Here is an 11,565-nt window from a genome sequence, read left to right on the forward strand (position 1 = left end):
AGTAGCATCAGGCCATGAGGAGCTATCCATTCATTAAATGAAACAGCTTCCATCCTACTTTAAATGTAAGCATACAAGTGATTTCCAAGGGAAGTCTACTTAAGAGCTGACATTCAGCTTTTATAGCTGAAAGGTCCATCCTCCTCTACAGTAAAGCATCACCTAGAAGCATTTTCCGACAGCCCAGCTTTGGCAATAGAGCACTTTCCTTACCTAAACTGCAGGAATCTACCCTGCAGCTTGGTATTTTGGGAAAAGGCAGAGTGACCTGTAAAGCCCCACATCCCAGCCGTTGTGAACATTTCGTTTCACAGAAAAAGTGGGCTTTGATTCCCTGGTTTCATTCCTCTCTCTGAAGATAGTTATTGCAGGTTTGGTGCTTGCTGGCTCTGGGGTCGGTCCTGGTTTGAGGACTGGCTGTCCATGGGGTGACCCAACAAACCAAGCTGGTGGGTTCTGTGTTAGGCTTTGCTATGGGTCCTGCTTGGCCAGCTGGCCAGGGGTGTGCTGTTGTGCCCTATTCTGGGGCTTCTTGGGTGAGAAAATGCAAGAGCATTGAGGAACAGGTTGCTGGGAGTGCCCTATAATAGGCACTGTAGAGCAGATATTCCTTTGTGCCAGCGCTTGCTCCAGCTAGCTTTTTCTACACAAGTTGTTAGAAAAATCCAGGAATGCTCCTGAGACCTGGCATTAGCGAATCACAGTTCACATTTAAATGCCTACTTTGTACAAGTTCGTTTTCTGGTCAGTGTGATTTTTCTCTTCTAGTATCGACTGAAGACATTCAGTGAGTCGAGGTTAAGCGAGTGGGTGTTTGAGCCCTTCACCAGTAAGTGATTACCCCAAATCCCACTGGAATAGCTCTATGACCTATACATTGGAGCTGGGGTCTGTGGCAGTGCTCTTTGTCCAGGGCTCATGTAGCTCCTGGAGGTGACTTGATCCTGGTTTAACATGCATCAGGTGGATCTGCTCCCTTGTGGCTATTTGGACCCTGCAGCTCCCACAAAGCTGGGGCAAAATGCCTTTATAAGCCTAATTTGCTTCTCTCATTCTAGGGGAGGTTTTGTGGCATACCCTGGGAGCAGAGACCCTTACTTCCCAGTAATTTCCTATCAAGTGCCATGTATAGTCAAAGATTGAGATGGGCATCTGTGCGCAGTGAAGCTTTTTATGGGCCTGCTGAGGAGTGTGGGGGAGCCTCAGCCATGGATTTTGGGTAACAGCTAATCTGAGGTGCCTGCATTGCCTTGGGGGTTCTGCTGGGAGGGCTGGGGAGTGATGGGGACTGTCCCGGTGGCAGGAGGATGCTCAGCACCACAGGGTGCCATGGACCATGTAGGGTCAGTACCTGGTGTGATGCTCACATGGGGATGCAGTCTGTGGGTCCTCAGCAGTGCCAGGAGCTGGCCAGCATCCATGCACCACCTCCAGCAAGATGGGTAAGATGCCATCCCCTCCTGCAGAGCCCGGAGCAGCTGCACCCCCCCCAGGGATGCCCCAAAGGACCTTTGGGATGGGGAGGTTGGGCACCCTCCACTCTTCCAGGGCCGGACATGGTGGTGCCAAATGCCCCGCTCAGCACTTGTCAGAGTGGGTCTTCCCTTCTTGTTAGCTGCTTGTTGAGCCCCTTCCCCATTGATGGCCTTGTGGGGCTGGGGGACCTTCCCCATGATACTCAGCTCCTCAGGCATCTTTTGCAGTTCTCATTTTCTTTGGGTTTTCCTCATTAAACACCAGTGAAAACAGTCAAGATCCCTTCTTCCTGGTGTTTTCTTCCTCTCGAACTTTGAGGACAAATCTTGCTGCAGCCTTTTTGAGAAACAGCAGTGGATAATCTTTCCTCTTTTGTTATTTTTTTTTCCCAACATTAGGAGAACATTAGTTTCCATGACAGATCCCATTTAGCTTTTGACAAGCTCTATAGCCACTCAATTTATTTTACTTTTTAAGTGAAATGATGAATAACAAAAAAAAGTACTTTCTTTTGCCAGCACTGCACAGATATTTGCCTTTGTTAAATAATTATTATTTATGACTCCTTTAATGGTCATACAGCACAATTTTATGATGTTGGATTCTTTCCCATTCGGGGCAGAATTTTATCACTGAATATAGATGCAGGAAGGGTGCCTGTGCTTAATATGACATACCCAAAGTCCCCGGGAAGCTCTGTGCATGAATAATCTTCTGAGTTCAGGACTGTCACAGATGCCATGGTCACGGCTGGTCCAAGTGCAGGGTGTGCCATGGGACAGGTCAGGTAAGGAGCTGGAAAACCTTCTGCCAGGCTGCATTTCCCATTCCTCTAAGCTCAGGTTCATTTGTAAAATCACAACACATTCTGTCTTATTATGAGGGCTGGAAACATGGCGCAAATTCTGTTTTATTCCCCCTTTGCCACCCTGTATCCCAAAGTGGCTCATGTTCAAATCAAGCTTCCAGGTCCTGCAGTGATGCTGAATGGGGCTGTCAAAACCCTGCCCAGGTAGCAAAGATGTCTTACTCTGCCCTCAATCAATAGCCTACATATTATGATGGTGAGAAGGAGAATTTGCTTCTGCACTGTTGAAATTGGGTCAGATCTTAGGCATGAGATAAGAAAAATGGTTTGCTGTCTTTCAGATGTGCTCATTTCTGTGTTTGGGGTTTCTGAATGAGAGAGGAGGCTTAACCCAGGGATGTGAGTGCAGCCATAAATCTGGCCTCCTGTCTTTATTTCTCCTTTTGCACAGATATTCCAAGGCAGCCAAAAGATGTATTGTTATTGCACAAATTTGCCACTTAAAGTTCATCTGATTAAATAGAAATACTTAAAAGTATACTGCTAGCTAGGAGAATAAACAACATGTATAAAACCCCACATGTGTAAGAAAAAAAAGGCATTTCAACCAAACTGTGTCTAATTTGCATCACTAGTGAGTTTGACTGGAACACCTGATTGATCCAGGGTCACAGTTTACGAGCTATTTGGTACACTCTTCCTTTGCAATGTGTGTACTTGACATACACCTTCCTCTGCAATCTTGACTTAGCAATTATTTTGCTAATGCGCATAAAAGCTTTTGATTTATAAACCTGATGTGTTTTAATTTGAGCAGTCCTTGCCTGTTTTAACTCTTTCATGTGCTTGTAGACAAGGTGTGTAACGTGCAAGGGATCCCGACACAGGCTAAAGCAGCAGAAGAGATGCCAGCTTTGCTCAGGCACAGGTCGCAAAAGGTATGAGGGGCTCCATGTCAGCGTGGCTCTGCTCAGGCTGTACAGCTTCCCTTAGTCCGTGTTTGCTCAGGCAGAGGTGTATGGGTAGTAGAAACCAGTTATCCTAGTCCCACTGGCCTAGTGGAAGTTAACAACCAAGGGTCTCCTGGTAGGAGGAAACCACTGGAAAGCTGGGGAAGTAAGGGAACATACCTAATCCAGTACATTTCAGCCAAAATGACTCCATGTGTGTGCTGCTGGCAGACGTTACAGTACAGAGCTGAGACATACTCTACATGCCTGTGTGCTTTTTCTATTTTCTACTATGAAGATCACCTACCAGATAAAACAATACAGCAATAAATAATAAATACAGCAATAGCTTTATTCTCCATGGAAAATGGTTAGAAATGGACTTTCCCTGCTCTCATTTTTAAAAGAACTTTGATTTTAACATCTATGATTCTATTAGTCTATTATTATGGCGGTGTTCACGGCCAGGTTGAACAAAGCCTTGGGTGACATGGTTAGTGGGAGGTGTCCCTGTTCATGGCAGGGGGGTTGGAACTGGATGATTTTAAGGTCCTTTCCAACCCTAACTATTCTATGATTCATTCTGTGTGCTCTCCCAGCCCCAGTATTCAAGAACCAAGCTGGCATCCCAAACTTGTGAGAGCAGCTTTTAAGCCTTTGGAAAGTAATAATGTTTTGGCTTGCCTTTTTTCCATCTATTTTGACCTTTCTGTTACAGGACTGTCACTTTTCCCTGCTCCTCTAGGAAACTGGAGGAAGCCTTGGGTTTTCCAATGAAAGCATGGGATGGGCCTGGATGGAACTGCAAACTCCAGTGCTGCTCTTAGGTCTGGTTCCTGCAGTGCCCGTTTGGGGTTTGGTAGGTTTCACAGCCTGTGCAGCCTGGGGAATTGTTACCACCCTCTCTTTTTACCAAACATGAAACAGGCTTTAGAATGTTCTTTAAGTGACAAAAAAAGAGAAGGCGCTGTTCTAAAGCCGTTTTGTTTATGTGGCTCCAGTAAGTTTAAAATAACATAGGTGGTATTGTGCATAATCATGGCAGTCATTTTAAAGCATGAATCCACTGGGGCTAATGATGGCTTGAAGAGCCTTAATGAATCAGTTGTTAACTGCTGCTAATCTGTGCTGCACTGATGCAATCAAAATGCTCCATGCATAAGCATATGCCTCCTGCATCTGTTAGAAGCACATGCAGTGGCATCTTCCAAGTGACACTCGCCTTCCTACCGTTGTGTGGGGAAATTGTGATTATCCCTAATTAGATGTACAAATGCATTCTTTGACTAATTCCGCATTTACAAATAGATTTGAGGTTGGAATTAGTCATTTCTTTTTCCCAGCAAATATGTTGCATCCCATGAGTCACAGACCGGGGGGGATGTACGCGTGGTGCATGTGCTATTATTGACTTCTGTAGCTACTGAGCTATACAAACACTCTGAAATAAATCACTCCTGGGTCCACAGGACTCAAAATGGACAGTGTTTGCATCCTGTTTAAACCCCATTTTGTTGCATTCAAAGGTGCAATACCTGTTCTGGTTGGGGCAGCAAGACCTGTGTGACCTGTCAGGGAGAGAAAAAGCTGCAGCATTTCAAGCAGCTGGTGATAACCTGGTGAGCAGCATGGGTTCAGAGCTGTTACTTTTATTCCTTATTCTACTACAAGGTTTGGGAGCTCAGCTGAGCTCCCTGAGGAGAAGCTGGGAGAGTATTGCCTTTGGTCAGGCAGAAACAAGGGCTTAGAGGGGCAGCTTTAGGCCTTAGTGATGGCAGCCTTGCCTGTGGGGCATCGTAGGGGCTGAAGCGACTTCACAGAAGTGAAGGGTGTTCCAAGGGCACACAAGAACTCAGAAATGGAACTGAGCTTGGTACGAGCTGATGCAGCCCAGACTCAAAGCTGGGGCAATGTTCTAGGGCATTGGTGACCCACTGCCGCTGGCTGTGGTGTTGCTCTGGCATTTCCCATTTGGGAGCTGTAGTGCCAGAGATAACAGATAGGGCTGAAAAAGATCTTAGTTTGTGAGGTTTAGCAAAAAGCCCGTTACCTGCCCTGTTGAGTGCTTCCTGAGTACTTTCCCATTTTGTACTACATGTCTTCAATTTCCCTGCGTGAGCACCTTCGTTTTTCAAACACCATCTCTGTCCATCCTGGGAGATTGAAAATTGTCCCAGCCATGCCCATCTCACTGGTGGGACTCCTGGGGGATGCACGGCCCTGCGGCTACATGATCCCAGACAAGCACAGGTCTACCAGATGACACCTCCAGCTCCTTTGGAGGCCATCACCAGCCGCTATCCATGCCAGTGTCCTATGGGTAGTAGAGCAAGATGGTTCCCTGCTGTAGGAGCTGTGGCTTTGGAAAGAGAAGAAAAAACCTTGTCTGCCGCAAGGAGTTAATGGACATAGGAGACACCAAAAGCTGTAGGGGAAGGTGATCACCATGAAGGTCTGATTTCAGGGTTATTTATGAGGAGTCATCCATGATTGTTGCATACACACAGTGATTAAGAAGCTAATAAGGGAGAGCACAAAGGTTAGGCAGGCATGACTGTTGTCCTTGGGAGCATTCAAGCATTAACTGGGCATTTAGAAAGAGCCTGGAGATAGCTCAGGGCCCTACAACCAGTCTCAGATTGGTTGTTTTCCCTTTCTCTTGCAGGAAGAGCAATGTCTTTGAATTTGTTTCTGAGCATCATCTGAACTTCCCAGGAGAGCTGCTCAGCAAAGTCAGTAGAGAGAGTATATGTAAAGATGAAAATGTGATGATGAATGCTACTCCCAGGCCAGAGGGGATCCCTTCTGAGTGGCTGTGAAAAAGGGGAATGTTAAATGGCTTCTCATGGTGACCAGCAGCTGCTATGGACACAGCAATGGGCCACTGCCCCTTGGTAGTGCAGAGCATCCTTAGTTTTCCCTGAGGAACTGAGAGTTGTTGGGTTTTCGGTCTGACAAAACGTGACCAACCAGTGCTGCAGCAGTTGGTGCTCAGTCGCCACAGGTTGCTTTTGGTGGCCATTGCCAGAGTAGCAGAGCTCTCTCAGTAGTCATCTTCATCTCTCCAGTAATAGCAGGAGACATCCAATAGCACATCCATCCCTTGGGATTTTTCTGTTGCCCCTTGTGCATTTCCCACTGCTTGCACAGTAGTGTCAGTGCTATTGGCTGCAGGCTTTGTAGGGAGACAGCATGGGACAGCAGCTCCTGCCCCCTGACAGAGTGCCTGCATGGCACTGCCATCAACAAGCAAACCAGGAGCTCATCTCCAAGGTAGGAGTCAGGATCCAGCACAGAGTTGCTGTTCTGGCCAGGGCTGCTCACTGGGCTGCTGTGGGTACCTGCAGTGCAGAGCCCTTAAGCAAGATGTTCATCAATGCTGACATCTCTTGTCCTCCAGCTCCTGTGGTACAGGGCTCCTGGAGGGAATCTGCCCCTATAAACCTGCAAAATTCTGGGGCAAAACAGTCCAAAACCGTCTGAAGCATGGTGTTCTCTCACAGCCAATGACATTTCTGTACTGCTCAGTCCTCAGCCTGAGTTTCCTTTTTTAATGCAAATGCGAGTGAGTGAGGGTTTAACTGTGCCTTTTTATTATTTATTAGCTGTTTTTCAGTAACCTGTAGAAACTTTAGTCACGTACCAGGCCTGGGAGATAGGCAGCATCCAAGCACAAACCAGCTCTCCCCCAGAGAGCTATTACTCAATGTCATGCATCTGTAGTGAAGACTTTGCATCTGGTGTTGCAGAATCCCTTTGGGTTTTGAATCATGCTTTAGAATCTGAGTCGCACTCCAATGAATGCTTTAGATCTGAAGTCCTATGAGCATTAAAATCAGCGGGACTCTCACATAAACAGCTATCACTCCTGGCTATGCAAGAAGTAACTGCATTCGTAACTAGTTCTGCTTTGCCCCAAAAGCCCGGTAGGTCTGTAAAGTGCCCACATTCTGAGGGAAAACAAAGGCTTTAAAAAGCCTTTCAGGTTTAACAGTGTTGTGCTGCTGGAAGAAGGTGACAGCAAATCCTGATGGGGCACAGAGTCACCCAATGCCAGTTTTTAATCAAACCTGCCAGCTTAGGAACAGCAGCCTCTCCCCACGCTGTCCTGTTCTATGGACAGCATAAACCTCTGTCTGGAGAGGCCAGCACTATTTTGGACACTTCTGCACTGCAAGGGTGGGATGGACATGCCTTTGTGACTCTGACCTTAGTGTTTATTCTACATATTGCCATTATTAGCCCAGGTCTTCCATTGTAACAGGTGAAATGAATGTATTTCTCAAACAGGTCTCTCTTCTGCCCTGTTGGGTTTATTTCTTGCTGGTGTACCCCATCATTGACTTCCCTGGACCCGAGATCTCCCTGGCCTAGCAGTGAGTCATTGCAGAGCACAGAGCAGCGTTGGCCACGTCCTCCTGCATCCTCCAGCAGGTAATGGGGAGCTGCTGGCATGTTCCCCTGCCTGCTGCACACCCTGCTAGCCATGGTGGATTAGAGGCTGGTTAAACACAATAAGATGTTGGGAATAGTCACTCATTTCCTTTCATTTAGAGGTGATCCTTAGCAAATGAAAAAGAAATTATAATTACCAAAGAGATCTTTGTTATCAAGTGAAATACCAGGGAAATAGTTTCTTTGAAATGCTTAGGAATTGAAGGATGTAGGTGACTGATGTTGTTCCTGTTCCTTTTACCTTTCCAAAGCCCTGGCAAACGTTATTTATTGCTGCTATTTTTATCTTAGAAGCTACTTTAGAACAAACATTAGGATTGCACTCCATCTGATTCTCGCTAGTGTGTCGTAATGTCTGCTGCTGCTATTATAAATGTGATTGCAAATGCAAAAGTTTAGCTAGAACATACTGTCTTTTCACCCACAGGAAAGAGAAGGTTTCACATTAAAAATGCAAGTAAATTTCAAGACCAAAATAAACTTAAAGGGAGATGGTTTGATTTTCCATGTGGTCTGTCAAAACCAGCTCTTTGGCAAATTTCTGCCTTCCAACTTAATTCCAGCCTATAATTTCCACTTCTCAGCATCAAAGGCAGTTTGCTCACTAGGCTGCTGCATCCCAGCCAAAGCATCCCCTAACTGTATAGGCAAGCAGGTGCTGAAAACCTGCCCTGGCACATCCATGCACCACGTGGTATTTATGTTGATCCGGGAGGCCTTCTCCTGGCGCTTTCCTCATTGAATTTTTCACCCCCTCTGCTTGTCGTTGGCTGAAGTTGTTCTGCTTAACAATGAGCATCACTTAGAGCAATCTGGAGGAGGGTAAAATCTCCTCTTCTTTGCATGGCTGATGCTATTCTGGCTTCTTATGGTGTTGGCTGTGTGCTGGAGGTAAATATCAGGATCATAGATAACCTCTGGAGTTAGAGGGGCTGGAGCCCAGCAGACATTGAGCTTTATCTAAAACTGAGGCTTTGCACTTGTAATTGCAGCAGGAGGTGAGAGCCAGAGTGGGTCAGGAGACCTGAATGGCTGCTGAGCACCACAAGGAAGGAGCAAAGTAGGGCCCTCCATGAGAAGGCAAGGTGCCACCATAGCACTGCCTCCTGTGATTCAGCTGGGAATAACAATTACCACAGAAATGGAGATGAAAGCATCTTCCTTCCCCCTCAGACAGGAAGGGAGCAGAGCAGCAGAGGTTAAATATGCAGCAATTTTTGCTGCAGTAACACAACACGGTGCAGCCATCACTGGTGGAGGTGCCTAAAACTTGGGGCTTTTTTCTACACTACGTGTGTCGGTCTAAAGCAAGATACAGCACTTGCTCCAAAGTGCTTATTTAATTTGAAGTTTTCCTTTCCCAGCATCAAACAATTGAGCTAATCTCCATCACAGAAGTTCACTACTAGTATTCAGGGAAGCCTTACCTCTACTAGATCTATGGGCTCCAGAACAAGGTGTATGCACTGGACTACCCTGAGAGGTGCTGCTGCAGCTGTGCCATCATCTGAGAGTTGGTGCTGGGAGAAAACCATGATTCTGGCAGTGATTACCTCGTGAAACCCCTTCAGGGAGCAGAGATGCTCCAGGACCTTGCTCCCAGGCATGCTTGAGTCTGCAACAGGGGACTGCCAACAGAACAGAGAAGGGGAAGAAAACCATCATGCCTCTCCCTTCAAACCCCTTGTATCTCGAGCTGGGGCCAGCTCCAGGACTCCTGCTGGGTGCATATCAGGCCTCTGGGTAAAGATTTCTCCCTTTGGATATTTTCCTTTCTTGTTGCAACGCTGTATCATGAAGGTGATGGGTATCGACATTTTCAGTTCAGCTATGCAGTTTATGGCTGGTCCTTTCTTTGCCCATTTTATTTGTCCATTTTCCTGAGTTACTATATAATCTATAAAGATGTATTTTTAAAAATCTATCCAATTAGCAAGTCAGACTTTAAAGGATTCCATTTTAAAATACCCAGCATCTGAGGCTGTACCAATATGAAAATCATCGTCTAATAACAGGCTCCTACTGTTATGTGCTGTGTGTGATGCCCTTGGCAGCTTCAGGGATGGGGAGATCAGGAGGTTGTGGGGGGAGAAGACAAGGGGTCACCCCTGTGCCTGTGGGTTGGGGGCATGAGCTTTGCCCTGGGGGCTACTCCTGGGCCTCATCCAGACAAGGGTCATTGGCTCAAGTGCCTGCAGGTGGCAGTTCCGCCCTGTTCTCATTGTTTTCTCTTTCTATCACCAATCCGGCAGTGTTTATCCCAGAAAAGCTTGCAGGAGAACTTTGGCTTGCTTTGGGTTTCAGGCTAATTTAATTTAAGTGCAAACACTAGTGTTTGCAGTGTAGAACTTGAGGAGAGGAAGCAAACAGACCCTACAAATTTCAGAAATGTGCAAGCAAACAGAAAGACACCAACATTCATATTTAAACCCAAATCAAAAAACCCTCCTCTCCTCCCCGGTGACTTTTTTTTTTTATTTTTTTTAATTTTTACATAGCTCTTGTGCTGTCTGAGGCCTTACACAGGGGTTTTGCATGGGTGGTATGGGCAGCCCCCAACACTGCAGTGTCCAATGGGGTGTGCTGGCTGCAGCCTGGTGCTCTTTGTCACTGGAGTGCCAGCTGGGTTTGTAGGTCATCACAGAAAAATCCAAATGGGAGAAACAGCTCGAGGGGCTGGGAAACTTTTAAGACTTAGAGCACCATACATCAGCTTTAATAGGGATTGTGAGGGGTGAGAGGAAAGAGAAAACAACTGGGAAAGGACATTTAGCATCTGACAAGTTTTAATCACGTGAGTTGAAAATTAACTTGTAAAGGAAGTGTTTTCTAATGCTATTTCTAAAATGAACAAACCCATCCTGTTCCTGCTAATCTGAGCTTTCTTGATTTTGTTGTGGGGGAGAGACACACGCAGCAGCTGCTGTCCTGGCACAGAGTGATGCTCCCCAGTGCCACCCTGCACAGAGCAATGTGCTCCTCCATCAGCCCCAGCACTGCTCTGCCGCAAAGGGAGTGCAGGCGCTAATAGCCTCCTTACTAAGCCATGCTGAAACATTTGGGGTTTTAATGGCTAATTCTGGACTGACTCCTTACCTTTGCATGCCCATACAAGCATGCCCCAGAAAAGAAAAAAACACCACCTACATTTTTCCTAGCAAAACTTTGTTCAGTTGTAAAAATCCACAAGGATGTCACTTTTTTTTTTTGGCAAACCTTCCCTTCAGAGCTTTGAGAGCACAAAGGAGGTGACAGCAGGTTTCCCTAGACACCACTGCAGGATGCACATGCAAAGTTGTTCCTTCCCATATGTGCTGTGTACTTACATATAGATATATATGCATTTTCTATAGCCAGGCTTAGTGGAGCAGCCCATGGGGGCACATTAATCAAGTAGCCTGCCTGCCTGGTAGTGACAGATTGCTTTCAGCAGGTCAATCTAATGCAGTTTTAGCCTGGCTTTACTTGGGTTAAACAAGTCCTTGACCTGCGTAAGGCTGACAAATGACTGGATGAGCTGATCCTACAGCCCATCAGGCTGGGTGGCCTGTGCAGTACTGAGCAGCAAGCTCCAGTGCTGGGATCCCCTGGAAATAGCTGCAGGAACCATCACTATGGTCATGAAGAGCTCACACTGTCTACATGCAGGAACTTCACTGTAGTCTCTGCAACCACAGGCAGGGCTTAGTTTTGTCTTGTGTGAAAAACTAAGCCTGGGTGAGAGCTGAGCCCATTCAGCTTGAAGCTGGGCAACAAATCAGCAGGGAGACCTGAACTGCTGCGCATCAGCATAGAAATGGGTATGATTTGGTGCATACACAGAAGGTAAATTGTAGAGAACGACAACAACAGAGAGCACAGAAAGAGCTGGAGATG

General features: G+C 46.5%; 1 protein-coding gene across 1 annotated transcript; it reads left to right on the forward strand.

Moving 5' to 3' along the window:
* The first annotated feature begins 1,367 nt into the window (after positions 1 to 1,367).
* Positions 1,368 to 9,549, forward strand: SSUH2 (ssu-2 homolog). The gene is given in 6 exon segments (XM_061456215.1): positions 1,368 to 1,442; positions 3,137 to 3,222; positions 4,761 to 4,853; positions 5,900 to 5,998; positions 7,554 to 7,668; positions 9,054 to 9,549. Coding segments are annotated over 6 exon segments (615 nt in total). The 3' UTR covers positions 9,201 to 9,549.
* The last annotated feature ends 2,016 nt before the right edge of the window (positions 9,550 to 11,565 follow it).

This window comes from Pezoporus flaviventris, unplaced genomic scaffold (genome assembly GCF_033815535.1).
Source record: "Pezoporus flaviventris isolate CSIRO_AGI_PZ_B2104156 unplaced genomic scaffold, CSIRO_AGI_Pfla_v1 ptg000021l, whole genome shotgun sequence".
Taxonomy (NCBI): Eukaryota; Metazoa; Chordata; class Aves; order Psittaciformes; family Psittacidae; genus Pezoporus; species Pezoporus flaviventris.